Source organism: Callithrix jacchus, chromosome 9 (genome assembly GCF_049354715.1).
Source record: "Callithrix jacchus isolate 240 chromosome 9, calJac240_pri, whole genome shotgun sequence".
Classification (NCBI taxonomy): Eukaryota; Metazoa; Chordata; class Mammalia; order Primates; family Cebidae; genus Callithrix; species Callithrix jacchus.
In genome coordinates, this window is record NC_133510.1 from 107,059,631 (window position 1) to 107,081,332 (window position 21,702).

A 21,702-nucleotide genomic window follows, 5' to 3' on the forward strand; every position below is an offset into this window, starting at 1 on the left:
AATACAAATAGCTTCAAACACTGTCATATCAAAGTATGTGACATTAGGAAGGCACCATTTAAAAAACAATCCTTGCTGAATTCAAGATGATTTTAAAGCATCTCCTTTAGAGTGAGGTAGTGAGGGGCCAGACAGAAGCTACCTAAGACACAAGCTACCTAAGTCCCCTTCTTCTACCTTACTACTGAAACCCGTTTCTCTATTACATACTCAAGAAAGCAATGTTTACAAAATTAAAAAAAAAAAACATTTTTATAATAGGTTAACATGGGAGCTTGCATACAGAAGTTCCAGAGAAAACATGACATCCAGTTAAATGCAACACAAGCCAAGTAAGACACTGACCCCAGCTCTGACAAGCATAAATTAGGATATTATGTACCTGACACATGCAGAATGTCCATTTTCTTTCCCATCAGAGTATGAAGTCCAACAACAGTGAAGTCCATACAAAAAAAAAAAGTGACCTGATTTTACCTAGTGTAAAGTTTTGGTGAGCACTACCAGCAAATGATGAAGTTTGGAAATTTGTTGTATTAGATACTGACTTAAAATTTTGAATGATGGAATTCCTGGGTTTTGTTTTCTTTTTTTTTTTTTGAGACAAGAGTCTGGGTTTGTTGCCCAGGCTGGAGAGCAGTGGCATGATCTCAGCTCACTTCAGACTCTGTCTCCCAGGGTCAAGGGATAATGCCTCAGCCACCAGAATAGCTGGGACTACAGGTGCATACCACCATACCCTGCTGATTTTTGTATTTTTTGTAGAGATGGAAGGTTCGCCATGTTGGCCAGGCTAGTCTCAAACTCCTAACCTCAAAGTGATCCACCTACCTCAGCCTCCCAAAGTGCTGGGATTCTAGGCATGAGCAACCCCATACCTGGCCTCAAATTCCTTTTTTATCTTGATTCTCTACTCTAATATATCCCAATCTTTAAACTAATTTTACAGATAATCAAAGACCAAGTGGTTTTTTCAGTTATATAAGGACACACTACCTGGATCAAATGGAAAATATTTTAAAATACACTCATAACAAAGTATCAAAACGGTTAAAATTTTGCATATTTGATAATCCAGCAATACGTCTAAGAATTTAAGAAAACAGTCATGGATGAACACGAGATTCAGTGAAGTGTTGTTTATACTGTGAAAAGATGTAAATAATCAAAATATCCAATAGAAGATTAAATAAATTATGATTGAGTCATATAACAGAATAATAAACCAATAAAAATGATGCAGAAGACTATGCATGACCTGGAAAAGATGATCACAATATATTGTTAAGTGAAAAAAGCAGGTTACAAAATGGTATGCACAATATGAGCCCATTTTTATAAAAATATACATATTTAGCAAAGTAAAAGGACAAATAATATTTATCAAAATATTAACATTGGTTCTTTCAACATAGTAGGATGATTATTGGTTTTGCTTAACTACTCCCATTTTTTCCTATTTGAATTTATTATAATGAAAATTATTTTTAAAATGGAGCATAGTTGATGAGGGCATTTTTAACCTCTGATTAGCTCAAATATAGTCCCAAAGGCTCCTTCTGGCAAAGAAATGTTTCTATTCAGCCTGTATCTGGGAAATTGCTTCTACCTTATAAATCTGAGTATCCTTCAAAGATGACATTCACTCCAACTTCCTTTTAGGCAAACTATACAATAACAATTTTTGATATTAAAACTTAAAAAAAAAATCCCTTAACACCAAAAATAATAGATGAGAAAATACAAATCCTCACTTTTTAAAAAAGAAACAATCCAAGTATATACTACTAAATTATACAAAGTTACACTATCTAAGTTTAGTTTATTGCAAAGATGAAGACAGCACACTAGAAGCTGGCAGCTTCTTTTTCACACCGTTCACAGCACTCACTCTGTTCTCCATTTCATTCACTCACCCATGCAAAAGGTCTGTACACGCAATGATGTCTGATGTTTCTTGGTTTCCGTAGTATAAAAGGAAACTTAACATTTCAATTAAAAAGGTAAAATGAGGACATTTACCATCAGACTATAAATTTCCTCTTCTGTAAAAGGTCAGTATAGTACTTGAAGATATGCTTTGAAAAAAATCATGTACCAAATGAAAGGGGCACCATTTCAAGAGCACTAGGAGAACATTAAACTTAAATGTATTCCAACATTCTTAATAATGTAACTCAAAACCAAATCTAGTCTAAAAAAAAGTCCAATAACTAAAACTACATTAACAGGCACGATGAACAGTGTAAACACTGTTAATGGGCACCAAGTTGAACCAGGGCAGACAATATTTGCTTCTGCATTCACACTTAATTACATTGTTTTTAAAAAAATGGTGCTGCTTAAACTATGAATGTTTTACCCAAAAAAATAGTAATTTTAATAAATACAGCAAATGCTAGAAATCTAGCTAGGTTATCATGCAAGGTATAACCAAGACAAACTCAAATTTATAATAAAGGCAACTTGCATTCAAAATGAACTCTACCCTTATATTTTATTAAAAGGGCAAACATCATGAATTAACCCAGCTGCTTACTTGAATTACAAAAGTAACATGATTCAATATGAAAATAAGAAACTGTCTACAAATCTCTGACAGTAATAAATTGCAATATACAATGCATACAGGAGTCATACAGAGCAACAAACTCTTGTACAAAACAAAAATATTTTAATACCTTTAAAATCCAAATTTTTCTTTAAAATCACTCATGAAAAAGATTCTCAAGTCGGAATTAACACCTCAATTAGTCAAGCATCAGGAAGCTACATTACAGCTATTTAATATACAAAGATACATCTTGTCACCAGTCACTTCCTTCTGATGTCTCTGTTCCAGAATCATACACTCTCATTTCTCTACAATCCCCATTCCATCATTTCTTCAGATCATGAAAACTGAATTTGTTGAACACCAGAAATCTAAGATTAGAAAATTTAAATTGAGCAGAATTAAAGGAGATTAAGCATAACATATGCATATTATAAATATTCAGTGACTAAAAAGACAGTAACAAGTCTACTTCCCATTTCTTGTGTATCTTTCTAGAAATCTATGCAAATATAAACATTCTTAACTATTAAGAGACTACTATATAGAGTTATCCATATTGAGAAAACAGAATTTTTAATAACCCTATTATCAAGTCCTTAATAACGTGTTGAAATTAGCTTTATCAATAGATATAATCAATTTTTTTTTTTGGAGACAGTCTTGCTCTGTTGCCTAGGCTGGAGTGCAGTGGCATGATCTCAGCTCACTGCAACCTCTGCCTCCCAGATTCAAGTGATTCTCCTGCCTGAGAATCTGGTATTAGAGGCACCTGCCACGATGTCCTGCCAATTTTTGCATTTTTAGTACAGACAGGTTTTCACCATGTTGGCCAGGCTGGTCTTGAACTCCTGACCTCAGGTGATCCGCCCACCTCAGCCTCCCAAAGTGCTGGGATTACAGGCATGAGCCACCGCGCCCCAGCAATATAATCAAATTTTTTAAACGTTTAAAATACAAAGGACTGTACCTGTTGATATGATGTTGTGTAAACCATAACATTTTGTTGTTGACCATCTGTGGTTATTAAGCCAGCTGGTAACTGGTTAGCTAAAAGGAAAAAATTAACAGTTAAAGAGGGAAAAGAACTTTATCTACTTTCTTGGGCTGAATCTTGAGGTTGTGCCATTAATTGTCTCAGTACAATTCTGCCCCTTATCAATGATATAGTCTTGGACAAAATAATAAATCCTCCAATTTTCCATTTTAAAAAATGTTCCCTAAAAACCACATTTTTTTTTTATTGCGTTTTTCAATTTTCATATCTCTAACATGTACCTTAGCTAACTGTCCATGTGTACAAATCTGCAGACAGACTGGATGAAGTGATTATACTACACTACATCATGAGGTTTGGCTGGGAGCAACACATAACTGAGCAGCATATATTTTACATATGAGAAGTGTACTCACCATAGCCCTTTTATTTCACCCATATGACAATGATACTCAATGTAAAAAAAAACAAAAAAAACAAACCTGAGTTCAAAGTTATTTAAACCGTAAGATTTTACATTACAAACTACAATTCCTTAATATTAAATTCCTATGTCATATGAATCTTTGCCGAAAACTAGGGGCTATGGAACTTAGAACTATTTGTGAAAGGTTATGATGTCTGCAGAATTAAAATTTTCTACACCTACCACTCACTGATTTCAAATAAAAGGGCGTGAACTGATAAGAACTATTTAAAATAATGCTATGTCAAAATACTCAGTGTTGACATTCCGAAAATACCACTAGACAGTATGAATCACTGCTAACAAGCTACATGACTTGTTATTATAACAATGCTTACTAAATGCTTCCTCTGTAAGCTCTTCACTTAATCCATCTGTAGCTGTGACTGCTCCACCAATTCCCTTTTCTCCTTTCATAGCCTGAGGAAGGAAAAAAAAAAGTCACTGATATTCAGATGAAATTGTCTTTCAAATAAGAATGCTTACCTATTGCCTAAAATTAGGAGCTTCTATTATTACAAACTCTAAGCAGAGTATTTATTAACACTGCTGGTTAATTACATATGAAGAAGGCTTTCAAAAGGCTAACTTTTAATATAAGCTGTAATCACTTTAAGAGTTAGTAATGACCTAGAAAACAAAGTATTTATAGATAAAAATAAATTATTCTAATTCTACACCACATCAAAGGGTAAGAGAACTCTACTTACAGATGAAGAAGTCTGCAAAATACCACAAATATTGAGCTTATAAATATACTACAAATGATCCAGGTTATCACTTAAGTATATACATGTCTTTCAGCCAACTGGGCAGTACTGTAGCAAGTTGAGAATTTAAAATTCTTAAACCAAAATTAGTTTGGCCAAATACCTCCAGGGTTCTATGATGCTGAAGATTTGTAAAAGCACTGTCAGAAATTTACACATTCTTTTCCTACTTGAATCATTCCATGCAATTATCACTAATTTAATGGGATTCAAACACTAAAGATATTTAGGATATATTTTGAAAGTAATGTGAATCTGACAACACCTAAGCTGGTATGTGGAAATAAATATGCTGAACTCAACTCCTTTTCACAAAATCCATTCCCACAGGCAAAGATAAACCTAAGAGGAAGTATAGAAGAATTCAATCAATAATAAGACACATGATTATACTTTCCACTTTTTTATTATCTTACTACTTTTAATGCTACTTCCTTTAAATTAACAATAGCAGCAAGAAGTAACGTTAATGAGCACTGAACATTATTTACTTAGTCCCATCAATAATTCTATGATGTAGGTACTATTAGCCTCATTTTACAGATGAGGAAACCAAGACCTTTAAAGTACTGAAATAATCTGTCCAAGGCCATAGAATTTGCATGTGGCAGAGCTGAGATTCAGCCTCCTGGTAGTCTGAATCCAAAGTCTGTGCCCTTTCATCATTATGTAACTATGCTATGGTTAGTAGTAAGCAAAGGGAAAAAGAAAGGACTTAGTATTTAAGTACTGTAATATAAGTCAGTGATCCCCAACTCCCAGTCTGCAGGCTGATAAGGGTCCCTGGCCAGTTAAGAACCTGGCCACACAGGAGGAGGTGAGGGGCTGGTAATCCAGCATCACCACCTGAGCTCCACCTCCTGTCAGATCAGTGGCAGCATTAGATTCTCATAGGAGCTTGAACCCTGTTGTGAACTGTGCATACAAGGGATCTAGATTGTGCATTCCTTATGAGAATCTAACTAATGCCTGATGATCTGGGGTGGAACAGTTTCATCCTGAAGCCATCTGCCCCTTGAATCCCTCCCCCGACCCCAATCCGTAGAAAAACTGTTTTCCGCAAAACTGGTCCCTGGTGCCAAAAAGGTTGGGAACTGTTGATATAAGCGACTGAATACTTCTGAGAAATGTTACATAATTTACTACAAAATAAAGTTTTTAAACAAATAAACATTTAAAAAGTTAAAGTACATAATGTCTCTTTTCTTAAAAGCACAATGGGAGACATTTTCCTTACCTCTCTGAATTTCTGAAGGTATAATTTCAGAGGTTCCACATAACTGTCAAAGCCTAAGGTAGACATGGCAAAGAGAATGTCCTCTCCATTGATTGTTTTCCGTTTCTCTTGATGGCACCTTTCACTTGCTTCAGATGTTATAAAACTGATGAACTCACTTACACATTCTTGAACACATTCTTTGGCATCTTTTGCAATCTGAAGAGAAAATCACAGGTAAATTACAGAAACTATAAGCATCACCTTCCTAACAACCTACAAAAATAAAAGCCTATTCAGAAGAACACATCTTCATTTTATGACTACTTAATCTCTTAAATATGTTATAACATTAATACAGTGTGTGCTATCAAAATTCCAAACCTCAGAGTCAGAATAAAAAGTCAAATACAAGTGAGAGAAGCCATGAAACTATTTACAGAAAACAAATCTGATTTAGATATCAAAGAGCACTGGATGTTCCTACCACCCCACAGAGGATGAAAACTCTTACTAACCAAATGCCCCTGGAAAGTCAATTCCACATGCATATTTTATGGGTGACTAAGGTACCACTTCTCTGCTCTAGCATTTTGATGAATAAAGACACCAGAAAATAAAAAAACAAAAAGCAAGACAAAAACTAAAAAACTGAATTCACATAAGGCTTGGAAAAGAGCGGAACAATAACATATGAGTCTGGGCATGGTGGCTCAAGCCTGTAATTCCAGAACTTAGGGAAGCCAAAGCGGGTGGATCATGAGGTCAGGAGTTTGAGACTAGCCTGACCAACATGGTGAAACCCTGTCTCTACTAAAAATACAAAAATTAGCCAGGTGTGGTGGCACATGCCTGTAATCCTGGCTACTCAGAAGGCTGAGGCAGAAGCATCACTTGAACCCAGGTGAGCAGAGGTTGCAGTGAGCCAAGATCACGCCACTGCACTTCAGTCTGGGCAACAGAGCGAGACTCCATCTCAAAAAAGAAAACAAACACACAAATATTGGTGACTTTCTGACTTCTTTTATTATTGGGGATATACAGTGTCATATACAGGTTTTGAGTTTACTAAAAAGACTGCCTAAAGAAGCACACATCTGCCACTTAATTATAAAAACAATCTTCCCTTAAGAGTCTGGGGTCTAAAAATCAAACTCCAATGGATTAACATGCAATTACAAAGCCACTTATAATAGCAATACCACTCAAAATTCTTGCCAAAACCTACTGTCTTTCACCTCCATGCCTATTTTACATACTAGAGTGTAAACAAGAACTGCATGAATGCGGTCAAGCAAGACAATATAATGTGAGCCACATATGTAAGTTTAGATTCTCCAGTAGCAATATAAAAAAAATTAAAATTAATTTTAATAGTATATTTAATTTAACCCAAATTATTACTATTTACACGTAGAATCAATCTTTCAGTGAAATATTTTAATTCTTTTCTTCATACTAAGTCTTCAAAATCTGGTGTTTCAAATTTACAGCATATCTCCATTCAGACCAGCCACATTTCAGGTGCTCCAGGGCACGTGGCTTGTGGCTACGATACTGACCAGTGGCAGCCTTAGCCTATGTAAGCAACAAGCAGCATTTGTGCCTTTTTTTTCCTTAAAACATAAGGACAAAATTCTCAAACTGTAAGTTCTAGGCCTAGTAATTATTCTAATAGTATATATATTTGTACATTTTATTACTTCCCTAAGTCTTTTTAAACTATAATGATAGAAAAGTTACCAACAGAAAACGATATAAAATGTGTGAATTTTAATTCAGACCAAGTGATCAGCAGTGACAATGAGTTTTTAAAAGTTCTAAGAAGACAAAACTATTTAAAAAAATCGTATCAGTTGAAATGTATGTTAGTATCTATAATTACGTAAAAATAGCTGTTTCCAAATACCAGGATTTGTTTGGGAAAATTCTTACCACACCTATATCAGACCAGTATGACCTAAATTTGCTGTAACATTATAGAAGTTACAGCTTCATACACTCAAACCTGATAGTTCTGACAATGTACCTATTTTTTAAAACAGTCTTAATTCTATTGTATCTGCCTCCAGTAAGTGGGAGAGGGGAGAACATTTGGGGACATGACAGAATTGAAAATGGAACACTATTCAGTAACTGCGTATGTAGACATGAAAGAAATATTTGATTTGCTGAAAGCCTGAATGATTGATACCAACAGCTAACTGTATTCATGACCTATGAATTCATGTCGTTTCATGTTTCCCTTGAAAAAAACAAGTTGAATTTCTCCTCTATGTTACCTTTCCTGTTTGAGGTATGGCATTTTTCATTATCCTAGCCACGTTTGCTATTGGAAGATATATATCTTGTTCTCTGAAACTTTCCTTTGAACCATTTGTGTCTTCATGATCATTCATGCTGTCTTCAGTATCTAAAGAAATAAAAATATTTAGGTTTAAAGCTTATTATTTCTATTTCAAGATAGAAAAAACTACCAAAATGATCCAGAATAAAATCATCCTGGTTCATCACTCAACCCTTATTTAGGGATTAGGAGAGCAAGTCTTTTCATAATTTTTACAGAGCCAGAACTGAACTTTTTCATTAATTTCAAACTCACCACCTAAAATGCTTTTTATTCTCAAATATACCTGCTACATCTTACCCCCCATTCTCCAAAAATCTCAAATAACATCTCTATAGCACCTTCAAAAATGATCTTTTCTTTCATAAAATACAAGGGCTTCTCTATGTCTTTTCTCTTACACATTTTAGAATTTTTATTAATCCTCATTTCTCCTATTAGATTTTTGCTACTTGATGTCAAGAATCAGCTTCGTGTATACCTAGCTTAGTATAGCACTTTCCACAGAGTAGGTATTCTTAAATATTTACTGCATGACTTAGCTGTAAAACTTACAGACTGTAACCTATGGCTCCTTCAATATTGCCAGACTAAGAGATAATATGTTTCTCCAAAGCCAAGTTTATATAAACTTATTTATGTAAAAGTCTATATAAAACTTTTAAAGCTGATATAAAGTTGTCTGTATAAAGTTTATATAAAATTCTATACAGAATGGACAACGGGACTTGAATATTACTGACCCAATTGGATTACTAATATAATTCGATTTTGAACAAAGCTATAGCAGTGATCCAACTGTTCATACAAAAAGTGAATTTTCCAATTATATAAATGTAGCTATAACTGAAGCTTGTACAGTACCAATAGCATCCTTTTATGACTAAATGCCGTACCTTGTAAGTAAACTGCCCACTCTTCATATATAAGTAAGCAAGGCACTTAAGTTGATTCAATTTACATTTTTATGTGTTTAAAATGATGTTATCAGAATTAATTTATTTCAATATCTGTTTCAGGATGAAATTAATCCCTCTGGCAAATTTCTTCTGAAAATATATCTCAATTTGTAAAAATTTTACAAGTCAGGCCAGGCATGGTGGCTCATGTCTGTAATCCTAGCACTTTGGGAGGCCCAAGCAGGCAGATCATCTGAGGTAAGGAGTGCGAGACGAGCCTCACCAACATGGTGAAACCCTGTCTCTACTAAAAAGAAAAAAAATTAGCCGGACGTGGTGGTGGGCACCTGTAATCCCAGTTACTGGGGAGGCTGAGGCAGAAGAATTGCTTGAACCCAGGAAGTAGAGGTTGCAGTGAGTCAAGATTGCACCATTGCATTCCAGCCTGGGCGACAGAGCAAGACGCCATGTCTCCAAAAAAAAAAAAAAAAAAAAGTTTTACAAATCAAAATGCCACAAAAGTAAATTATTTCTGATAGGCCAACATAACAATGCCTTTTTTTTTTTTTTTTTTTTTTTTTCGGGAAACAGGATCTTACTCTGTCACCCAAGCTGGAGTGTGCAGTGGTACAAATACAGCTCACTGAGGCTACCTCCCAGGCTCAAGAGATCCTGCCACCTCAGTCCCCAGCCCCCTAAGTAGCTGGGACTACAGGTATATGCCACCAAGCCCAGCTAATTTTTGCATTTTTTTTTGTAGAGATGGGGTTTCACCATGTTGCCCAGGCTGGTCTCCTACTTCTGAGCTCAAGGGGTCCTCACCTCGGCCTCCCAAACTACTGGGATTATAGGCCTGAGCCACCACACCGAGCCAATACTGCCTTTCTAATACCTGACATAGTTCGAAGTTAATACGAATGAAACCCAAAAAATCGTAAATGGAAAAAACATAATAGCTAGAAATTTAACTCACCCTCTAAAGAATTATTTTAGTTACCCTATCAATAGATTACAGATTTCTCATTTTTAACATTTAAACAGGAAGTCGGTAACAAATTTTAAAAGAAACTATACACGTTTTAGAAAAGGTGTATTTTTATAGTAAAAGTTTTTTCAAGAACTCACTCTTTTGAAGACTATTTCTAATAAAAAGAGCATGGTACTCCTTTTTTACACTTTCTCATTCAACCATGACACAAGATTGCAAATTTTCCTATAAAGACAAAAGTAACCTAGAATACCATATTAATGAAATGTCCACTTTCTAACTTGTTTCAACTTGTGAATTTGGTTCTGTGGCCTGCTTACCATCATGAGGCTGTATAACATAATGACTTCCTCCAATATAGTCTGCAGAGATTCCTAATTGAGAAGCATCTGTTGTAGAACTGTCACCATCCATCTATGAGGAGAAAAACAGTTTTTCAAAACTTTTCAAAGTACTAACAAACGTAACAGATTCAACACTTATAAACCGTTACAGGACGATGGGTCAATTACACTTTTCACAGCCTTGAGTTTACTAAAAAAGAATTCATATTTCTTGTTTTTTAAATTAATTATTTTTTTTTCAAGACAGGGTGTCACTCTGTTACCCAGGCTGGAGTGCAGTGGTATGACTTCCCAGGCTCAACCTCCCAGGCTGAAGCAGTCCTCCCACCTGAGCCTCCCAAGTAGCTAGGACTATAGGCATGCACCACCACAACTGGCCAATTTTTTTGTATTCTTAATAGAGATGGGGTTTCACTATGTTGCCCAGGCTGGTCTGGAACTCCTGGCCTCAAGCAATCCGCCTACCTGAGCCTCCCAAAATGCTGAGATTGAGATTACAGGGATCAGCCACCATAACCAGCCTGTATTTCTTGATTTGGAAACTCCCCCACAATTTGCCCACGATTCAAGATTTCCCTATCCATCTTCCATAAGTGATAAGCATAAGGCCAATGGAGACAAGGAAATGAATCTAAAGCATATGCCTCTTTCTTTTCAAGTGCACAATCTTCAAATCTGGTACACAGGCAACGCTGACTTACAACCTAATTTATCCCTGGAATGATGATCAGCTTAGTAAAGCTGGACACAGTGTCATGCTCCTCTAGCCCCAGCTACTCAGGAGCTGAGGCAGGAGGATTGAGCTCAAGAGATTGAGACCAGCCTGGTCAATGTAGTGAGAACCTGTCTCTTAAAAAAACATCAGCTTAAGTCATCAACTGGAATTCACCTGTACACATCACTTGCAGCTCTCCTGCTAAAGCCTGGTTTTCCTTTTGCTCCTGCTGCAAACTTTCTTTGCTTTTTCATAGAATTTCCAAAATAGAAAATGACTCCATTCAAACTGTTACTTGGTATAAGAAGCATGGAGATTCCCTGCACAATTCTGTGCCCAGATAACCCAAAAGTACACCCATGTTTTGAATGAATCCATAAACTCTGATTGTAGTCAAAGGTATAATTTTCTCTCCCTCTGCCAAGTCAGGGCCAGGTGTTGTGGCTCATGTCTGTAATCCCAGCACTTTGGAAGCCAAGATGGGAGGATCACTTGAGCCCAGAAGTTCAAAATCAGCCTGGGCAACATGGTGAGACCCTGTCTCTAAAATAAAAATAAAAAAATTAGCCAGGCATGGTGGCATGTGCCTGCAGTCCCAGCTACTTGAAAGGCTAAGGTGGAAAGATCACTTGAACCTAGGAGGTTGAGGCTGCAGTTAGCCATGATCACACCACTGCACTCCATCCTCAGTGACACAGTGAGACCCTAATCTCAAAAAAAGGGAAGGGATCAGGAAGATGTTAGATTTACATATAAAGATAGGAAAATTACATGTACAGACAAGAATAAGAGTTAAAATTCCTGTTTTTAAAAAGTCTGCTTAATAGCCAGACGTGGTGGCAGGTGCCTGTAATCTCAGCTACTCGGGAGGCTGAGGTAGGAGAATCACTTGAACCCAGGAGGCAGAGGTTGCAGTAAGCCCAGATCACACCACTGCACTCCAGCCCAGGCGACAGTTCAAGACTCCCATCTTAAAAAAAAAAGTCTGCTTAATTAAGTTTGCTGAGAGCTAAAAGAATTCCAAGAGGGAAAGTCTGGAGAAGAGGAAATCATAAGCCCTGAACTGACTCCATTCAATTTCACCAACATGGCAGATCCTAGAAGCCTTTCTGTTTTGCAAATACTACTAATCAAAATATCTGTGAGTGAAAAAATTTAAATGCATGATCTGAATAAAAAGTATAGCAAAAATCAAGTGTAATATGTACTTTCAGGCTGAACAAAGAAGAGAAATTTGATCCTTCGTTAAGGCCCAGGACCCAGTATAAATTTAATGTAATTGATTGCAAAATTTTAGTCCTTGTAAAACACATGTCTTCTCCATCTCTGTTGGATTTTTATTTAATATTAAAATACTGGGCTAGTTTCCAGGTCTTCAAAAACATGGCATTTCTTTCATGCATCTACTGACTGTGGTGCTAATATAACTGTAGATAGAGATACATTTCTGTAATTTATATATATAGTTTTAAGGGGGTAGAAAATAGAATTCACAGACCTTTAATAATCTGTGAACGTAGGGTACCTATTTATTGATACTTTTTAGTAGCCTCTAAGAAGTAAATGACGAAGTCAGTGACCTGATTCTAACTCTCCTACTGATCCCCTGAAAATAAGCATCTCTGCCAATTAAATGTATTTCCATATAAAATAGAAAAAACAATACCACCCTCCCCATCTTAAACTAACACAAATGAATGTGAAACACTGCCCAAAAATCAAATGCTATTTTGATCCTAAAATGCTAACATACTAGGAGAGTATCCTTTAATGGACATGATGATGGATTTATTACAGCCATAAAAGAATGATCAATTATTGATAGCTGTGAGTTGACCAGCTTTTACAATAACCTAAGGAAGATCAAGGTGCAAGAGACAGGACCAAAGTGGTTGTTTCAGAACCTACAGTTGGAAACAAATCTTTGGTCGGGGGTGGGGAGGGCAAGCGGTGGGGTAGGAAGAATAACAGAAATTCTTTCCTAAGTGAATGTCTACATGATAACATAATTAGCTGATGAGCAAGACGATGTTCAAATAACCAAGCGCATCTGGGAGATGAATTAATTTAGAAATAAAACACAAACAAAAGTATTGAAGGCAAAAAGTTTAAATCGTATTTTCTTGTCACACACTGGAATGAGCAACAAGATTATCATCTGGACTAACAGCATTAGCCTCTCTAAATCTCAGTCTTCTAAAAGTGAAGATAAAAGTATTTCCTAGAGTTGTCAGAATTAAATAAAGACTAGAAAGCTGCTAGAGACAGTGTTTGGCACATATTGTACCCCACAGACATTAGCTCTCATCCTCCCTCCTTTGAAGAGAAGCCGCACATCATCTGCTAAACTCTGTATGTCTTCGGTTCCATAAGTTGCAGCTCTATCATTTCACACCTTCTGTCTTCCTTTCCACTATCTTTCTACCATTAAAATCCTGCCCCAGACTTTAATCCCAGTATTCTCTATTCTCCTTGAATCTTTCTGTTTTATCCCTTACTGCAATTCAAAAACAAATGTTCTTTAAAGCTCTATGGCACTTAGTCCCTTGCACTCAATAAATCAGCCTAATCTTTGATGCTTAGAATATGCTAGCCATTCTCCAATATATAAGAATGATGGAAAAAAACCTGCTGGATGCATCCCAAAGGTTTTTCCTAGGTCTAAAACAGCCTATAAAAATTTGTAAAACAGAGTGTAGATTGTCAGTAAGGCAGTCAACAAATATTTACTGAGTGAGTGCTTAGTATTTACCAGATCCATGCTATGTGCTGGTCACGTAGCTGTCAACAACAGACAAGGTCTCTGTCCTCAGCTTGCAGGGAAGACAAATGTTACATAACCTGGGAGGCAGGGTGAAGGGGTAGAGAGCGAAGCCTATTAGTCCTTCCAGGACACAGGCTCTGGAATTGAATCACCTAGTTTGAATTCCCTGCCACTTACCATGAGACCTTGAACAAGCTGGGTGAGAAGACTTAACCTCCCAGGGCTTCTGTACAGGTTAGGAGATAATCCATGTAAAGACAGCACAGTACATGGGCATACTCAGTAAGTATTACATATAGCTACTAAAATAATTACAAATAAGTAATATGCTAGTGCCAAGTACTAAGAAAAACAAAGATTTTTTCTATGTGCTATATGAGCTTACTCCAAAATGGACCTCACTTATCTGAGGGGTCAAGAAAGGCTCTTAGGAAATGACACTGAAAATGAGATTGAAAGATGACTAGAAATCAGTCAAGCAAAAAGAGAGGTGGGAAACGAATGTTCCAGGCAGAGAAAACCAAGAAATACAATACTGGTGGACTGGAATGAGCTGAGGAGGAGCTAGATCAAGCAGTGTCCTGTGGACAAGAGGAAATCAAAGAAGAGTTTTAAGCAGAAAAGCACAAATCACAGTTCTATTTTAAAAGATTCCTCTGGCTATAGTTCAGTACAGAAACCAACCTGGAGGGGAGCACAAAAAGGCACAGAAGACCAGTGAGGACTATAATGCTGCAGTTAAGGCATGACTTCAGGCAAGATAATGATCATTTTAGCATCAGATCCAGGCGAGAGCGATGGAGCTCAAGAGAGAAGCACAACTACTAGAGAGCTGTTTATTAGGTGACTTGGTTACTGACTGAAAGAGCTACAGGAACACCGAGGATAATGAATGATGGGATTCTTGAAGCTGGAGAGACAGACAGCTGTCACTGCAGAGAATGGGAGAGGAAAGGGAGGGCAGTGATGGACAGCACAGAGCCTAGTTGAAGCTAATGACTGCGAATTTACAGTGGTGCATGCCAATATGTCCAGTGTGACACCTGAAAGGCCTGATATGAGAATACTAAAGCGAAAATGTTGGATTTCATCTGGGTGATGAGGCTGGAAGAGCACAGCATATAGGATAATGACAAGGGGACAATGATGAATCATTAGACCTAAGGGAACTGATAAATATGGACAAATAAATTCATTTTAATGACTATTCTAATCATTTAGTTGAACTGACAGAATTATTCTTGAAAATATTATGTGAAATAAACAGGTAGCGGGCTAAGCTAATAAATCTTTATTCTTTTTGATGTAGCCATATTTAAACTATGCTAATAATGTGTTCCACAAACAAATACTCCCCTCTTTGATGTTTACATTTATTGAACACTTTCTAAATAGCTCATGCAAGGTTCACAAGCCTGTGACGCAGGTGAGAAAACTGAGGTATAGGAAGCTAATGATTTGCCCGAGGTGACACAGTAAATGGGGCTGAAATCCAGGGACTCAGATGCCAGGTACTCTCTATAGCATTCCTGCCTAGTAGTTTCTCATGGAGTCCTTATACCTACTTCTTTAATTTGTCCCCTTTAAATTCTAAGGCTATTGATTATACATGGAAAACATTGAAATTAGCTTCTCAAACTTAACAGTGTTTGTGAGATGGTTAAGAAGCATGCTCTGGACTGTGGTGAGAAACACGGCTCTTAGGAACAATTTCGTGGGTTTGAAGCTTGGCTCCCCATTTATGAGCTCTGTTTGTGTGTTCAGCTTCCCCATTTTTAAAGTGATGCTGCCATGAGGAAGCTACTGTATAAAAAGTACTTAGCAAAGTACAAGATATATAGTAAGAACTCAACAAATGTAATCTAGCATTAGTATTGTCCCTTCAAATACAGTTCTCATCATCCTTCCAGGCAGAGATTCCTCTCTTTTAATTTACCCTTTTACCTGTTTTCTGGATTACATTCCTTTTCTATCTCTGAGGATAAGAAATAATACAGATTCCTCTTCTCTCATGTATCTTCAGTCCTCCTTACCAGCTCCTTCACTCTTCCTTAAACATGCTTAGTCTCCCTCATTGAGCACACGGAAGTCACAGAGATACATAAAACCTTAATTCTGCCCCATACCCTTGCCTAGCTACCATTCTTTCCCTGACAGTCATTAGACATCTCTTCATTCCTATTTAAACTCCCGAACATGTACTTTTTACCCCCAACCCAGTATGAAAACACTCTTAAAAGCTGCCAGTGATCTTGTCCTCACCCTACTTGACTATTCTTTGTAGTGCTCGCTACTGCCGGCCACACATTTATGCCTGGAATTCTATCCTACTCTAATTTCCAAAGCAATATTCTTTCCTCCCATCCCGTTAGTTTCACCCAAGGTTATCCTTCTCTTTCTTCCCTTATTTTCTTAATGAACTCACTAAATATCACTTCTATGCTCATAAATTTCAAATCTACAACCAATATCCTGCTTGCCACTCAAGCAACCCATGCCTATAGAGCATGTCTAATATCCCATCACTGCAAATTTAAGATATTGGGAAATGAAACTCACCTTCCTCCAACCCCTGGAAGGGGGCAAGGAGGGAGATTTCCCTTTCCACTACTGCAATTCTACTAAGAATACCAGTCTTTCACTCTGCCCAGCTAAATATACCAGCATCATCTCAGGTTCTTCCATTTCCTTTAAGCTCTACCTCATCTATTACCTCGTAAAAAATGTCTCCCAGATATGCTTTCTCTTTCCTATTTCCACTGGATTACTATGCAGCCCATCTCAACATACTGTTATAAGACAAATCTCACCACAACACCACTTGTGTAACTATTGAAGGTTCCTAAAGGCCCCCTATGTGAAATCCAAACCTCATTTTCATGACTTCACATGAGCAGATCGCACATTTAACCTAACCAAACTTGTTTCCTACTCTTCTCTATCTTCATGGTTAATAAAAACCTTTGTGCTAGAATGTGCTCTATTTAGGGATCACAGAGTGCATTTCTTTCATTTTAGGAATGAAGCAACCAGGGCTCAAAGAAGCTGTGACACGCCCGAGGTTACAGATAGAGTAGCACATCCAGAATTACATATCCAGAGGCGTCAAGTGCTTTCTCTTTCCTACATTATCCTTTGAAATCTGCCCTGGACCATGCATCTCTACTTCTGATCCCCTAAACTTAAGTTACCCATTCCTGCCACCAGGCATTTGCTTTTGCTGAGACTCTTCACCTCTCCATTCCCATTCTCTACGTTAAGGCTCAGTTCAAGGTCTGCAGGATCCCTCTGATATTCCCCAGTACCCAGGCCCACCACGCCTCTCTTCTTCCCACAGTGACTGCACTTAAGAGTTAACATTTTCCACTCAGGGCATAACTGTCCCCTAAGAATTCAATTAATTGGCTAAATAGACAGCCCCTTAACAGCTGGGACAAACACCCTGTAGCCTCAACAGCACTTAGGGGCCCACGGGAAATAAGGGCCCAAGCAAGAACATGAAAATAAGGAAGCAACAGGAATTGAGTAGAGATACTGTCTGTCTAGACCTGAAATGCATTCATTCTATCAGGCATCTCCAGTATAAATCAGTTATAATTTTATTTCCAACCAATTACTGTTCAAATCTAATTAACAACCAAAATGGTAAAATATACTTACTGTCATGAAATACTATCAGAACCGTGTTGTCAGTGGTGTTGAAGAACACCTGTCTAAAAAGGCGTCTAATCTTTGCTATTTCAACCTAAAAGATAAACATCTATTAGGACCTAACATCTATTAGCAGTAAAAACATCAAATATATCACCTATAGGTTTTCTCATAAAATTAAAGAGGCATGTACAATTTTGTCTACTATTCTTAATCAATGGAGTGCATGTTATAAAATAGTATTAAAAGGCACCCAGTAAATGTTTGTTCAATTGAAAGACTTATTTTGGAGAACTTACAAGTTAATTCCATGGGGAGAGGAGAAAATGAATTTTCCAACATAACCCTGAATTTAGTCACACTCATCATAAACATTCATTACAATACACCAAATAGGAACCAAATTATGTAATATGCAAGAGACCAAAAATTATACATCTAATACTTAAAACATTAACACCCAAGACACAAACACATCCCTTATCAACTTAATTTTTTGGTGATGGTTTTCTTAAACGTTTCAGAGTAACATTTAGGCACTCTATAGCTCAAGAGGAGGAAAAAATTATCTCAGAATATAATGCTTTTCAATTAAGAATCTCAGATTATACTGTAATGAAGATACATTCTGCACTGAGAAGATATCAAAAAAGCAACACAATCAAGACCCTTATTTATAATTTTGAAGCACCACCATTTTTGACTAAAATTGCATCCAAATAGCACTTCAGTATCACTGTAATGCATAAATAGCTGAATAAATTAGTATCAACTGCAATGTTACAACTTGCATTTCTCATTTGCTCCATTCTCTTTTTCAAACGAAACAATTAAATGGGGGAGGGGTAGGATGCCAAAACAAAAACACATCCTTTCAGTGTTAATTTTAAAGGGAGAAGATACACTGATACCTATCCCAGCATGAAATCTAGCAAATAGCAGAAAAAAATGGTAGCCACTGAATTGAATGTTTTAAATGCCACTAAAAGGGTCCAGGCAGCAAACACTCCTTGACATTTGCTACAATATTAAAAGTAATTTCTAATTTCTTTTCAAATATTAATAGTATCCTCTAACCCCAAAACTGCTCAGAAAAGTCCTTCCTTGTAACGAGAAATGTTATTTTTTTTAGGGTGTCTTTGTAAAAATAAGCCCTCAGAACACTTAAAATATGGGAGCTATATTTATATATTTTGCTTGGAATGGGGGCGGGGGTATGGGAAAGGGAGTCACACCACACTCACTCACCCAAATAGTTGATTCAGTATATATTTAGACTCAGTACATTAAAGAAAAATACTGTCACCTCATATGGTACATATTTTCTTAAGGGCAGGTTATGATATATGTAAAAGCTCTAGGGAATGCATACATCTGTTTAATGTTTGAAGAAATGCAAATTTGTATCCAAGAAAAGCAGTAGTCCCTTCCTCCACCCTCTATTCTTTGGCATCAACAACCAGAGTTTTCCATCAATATACAGTAATCCTTAAATTAAGCTACAAGAGCAGTGCAGGGAAGGAATAATTGCCTTTTAAGGAATTTTGGTTAAACTTCCAATACTTTACAAATAAAACCCCCACTGACTAGTGCCACTGATATTGATCCGTTTACTTTCATCACTTTATGTTGCTGATTAGTTTCCATACTAAGAGAGCTGAAACCACATCAGTGATTTTGTGGCACGAACCACGGAACTATGGGGTCCATGCGGGTTAGTGAGATGCCATTTTTTTTTAAAGGTCGCAGGCTACCTAACCTTGTTTAAATTATCCTGTTAGAGTACTCTGGGCGAGATTATGATTTGTGGGTGCTCTGTAATTCTTTGTTCTCTAAGACTACCGTTCCTCAAGGCCCTGTTTAACCTCCCGCCTCCCAACACCGATTAAAACCTTAGTCCAATCCGAAAGGCTTCCTTCCCACCTTCGGGGTAAGTCCAGGGACCGCAAGCCGCCAGATGGCTGCATTCTTTACGCGCAAACCAGACTGCGGGGAAGCCAAAGCCATGCCTTCCTCCCCACGCAGGTGCCCGGGTGGCCCCCGGCCCCACGGCCCGGTCCGGCCGAGCTGTCAGCCCAACGAGCGCCGAGAGGCCGCCCCCGGCGCGCATCCCTCGACTCCCCCGGCCGCCCCGGCCCCGCGCCCAAAGCCTGCCTCCCGCCCGCCGCGCGGCCCCCGGGGTGTGCGGGCAGACAAAGCGCGGGACCCCGCCACAGCACCGCGGGAGGGAGGGGGGCGCCCCCGGGGACCCGCGCGGCGGCTGGGGCTACGGGGCCAGGGCTACGGGGCTACGGGACTCGCACAAAATGGAGCCGAGCCGGGACGCCGCCGAGAGCGGGGCCCGGACGCAGCCCCGCGGCCCCTCCTCGGCCCCGGGCCCGGAGCTCAGCGGCGGCGAGCGGGAGGCGGCCTGGCCCGCGTCCCGCCGCTCCTCAGCCCGGCGCACAAAGAGCCGCGCCGCGGCCCCGCGCCCGCTCCCCGGCCCGCTGCGAGAGCCGCCTCGCAGGCGCGGGCGCGGGCCCCGGCCCCGGCCCGGGCGGGAGGGCGGGAGGCGAGTGCCCCCGGCCGAGGCGGCGTTGGCGGCAGGGACGGCGCCGGGAGGAGACGGACATTTCATTCGAGCTAAAGTGGAGTCGGTTTAGGAGCGATCATTGGCCGAAGCGAGACACAAACCTCCAATGCAGCCCTGGTTGGCTCCCGTCTCCAATCGGCTGTTTGGTTGGACAGAAAATGGCTGCGAAGGAACCAGTCCCAGCGCGGAGCTCCGCTTCCAGGACTCGGCCTCCCCTCCCTCCGCCGCGGGCCGCTTCCCTCGGCGCGACACCCTCCCTCCGCGCCGCCCGCGCGCCCGCGCGCCGGCCCGCCGCAGCCCCGCCCCGTTACGCCCCCTGCCCCGCCCCGCGCGGCTGCCGCGCCGCTCCCTACCCTGCTCCTAGTGGCGCTGGGGCTTCTAGGGCCTGGCCCTGGCGCGCCGTTCGGGTCTAGGCGGGCCTTCTTCCCGATGTTGACCCGGGTTTGTGCAAAGCGGAATCTGTCGGGCCTCCCTCTCTTTGTCACCGCTTTCCTCCCCACGTGGAGGTGTCTCCGCCGCCCGAGCTCAGCCTGCCTGCCCCTGGATTTTTAAGAAGGGGAAACCAAGGACAGAAGCCGCCCCCTAGGACGACGTGCCCGGGCCACCGCGAGGGTCTGAACGGCGGGGACCTCCTGGAGCGCCTTCAGCTCCTCCTGTTTTCTTTCCTTGGGTCCCTGTTACTGTCGCCAGATGCGCATCGCTCCCTGTCATTTGGTCCCTGAGCTTGGGTGTTTGTTTTCATATTTCATCTAAAGATGCAGACCCCTGCTCAGTCTAGCCAGCCTTCACCCTGAATCTTGAACTTAAGATGCTGCATTTTCCACCCGCCCCCGCCCCTCTAGTAGTTGCAAATTGACAAGCGGCTTTTCCCAACCAGATGACAGTTTGGCTGCAAGAATCCGCAGCCGGTTCTTCCCTCTGTGCAGCCAAGCTCCTTCGCTGTCATTCCCTGACTGCAGTCCTGGGTCCAGCTTCGCTCAGCAGTGACCATCCCAGAGGTGGGTAATCCAACACCACTCACTGCAACTGGAGCTGGGGGTGGCGTGCCGCCTACTTCCACTAACCAAGTGGCCTGGGCCACATTAAACTCTCCAGCATTGATCATACAAAAATAGAGTTGCTTTTTTTTATAGAGTTCCCACTGTTTCTCAGCGTGTTTAAACATTTCTGGGGCAAGTATGGAAGAAAGGACAAATGAAAGCCCCAAATCATGACAAGAGGAGTAAGTAGCAATGCCACTGTAGTATCAGACAACCTGACTTGAATTCCAACTCCCCTTCTTAGTGGCTTGTGATCTTGGCCAAATATCTGCTTCTCAGGGTTGTTTGGGATCATGTATACGTAGAAAGCCCTTTAAAAAAAAGTTATCCTAAGATCTTTATATAACATGAATTTCTTTAGTCTCCATCAAACATGTAA

The 21,702-nt window shown here is 39.5% G+C and overlaps 1 protein-coding gene across 7 annotated transcripts; it reads right to left on the reverse strand.

Annotated features, from left to right (window-relative positions):
- Nucleotides 1–233: 233 nt before the first annotated feature.
- NFYB (nuclear transcription factor Y subunit beta) lies at nt 234–20,447 on the reverse strand. Of its 7 annotated transcripts, XM_017976328.4 has the most exons (10): nt 20,385–20,447; nt 17,721–17,805; nt 14,238–14,286; nt 14,049–14,137; nt 10,558–10,651; nt 8,286–8,416; nt 6,025–6,222; nt 4,356–4,437; nt 3,525–3,604; nt 234–2,925 (listed from the first exon to the last, which is right to left on the reverse strand). In XM_017976328.4, exons 4-10 carry the CDS (start codon nt 14,055–14,057, stop codon nt 2,893–2,895), a joined length of 627 nt encoding a protein of 208 aa, XP_017831817.1. In that variant the 5' UTR covers nt 14,058–14,137; nt 14,238–14,286; nt 17,721–17,805; nt 20,385–20,447; the 3' UTR covers nt 234–2,892. The 7 variants fall into 7 exon arrangements, with proteins under 7 accessions (XP_017831817.1, XP_009002763.1, XP_009002764.1 ...); XM_009004515.5 differs by lacking the exon at nt 14,238–14,286; XM_009004516.5 differs by lacking the exon at nt 14,238–14,286 and having other exon boundaries at nt 19,635–20,447.
- Between the last annotated feature and the right edge of the window lie 1,255 nt (nt 20,448–21,702).

Coding starts and splice junctions, on each gene's coding strand:
- NFYB (XM_009004515.5), bottom strand. Junction 4,438..6,024: donor ACCTTCAGAAATTCAGAGAG/GTAAGGAAAATG, acceptor TTCCTTCCTCAG/GCTATGAAAGGAGAAAAGGG. Junction 2,926..3,524: donor ACACAACATCATATCAACAG/GTACAGTCCTTT, acceptor TTCTAATCTTAG/ATTTCTGGTGTTCAACAAAT.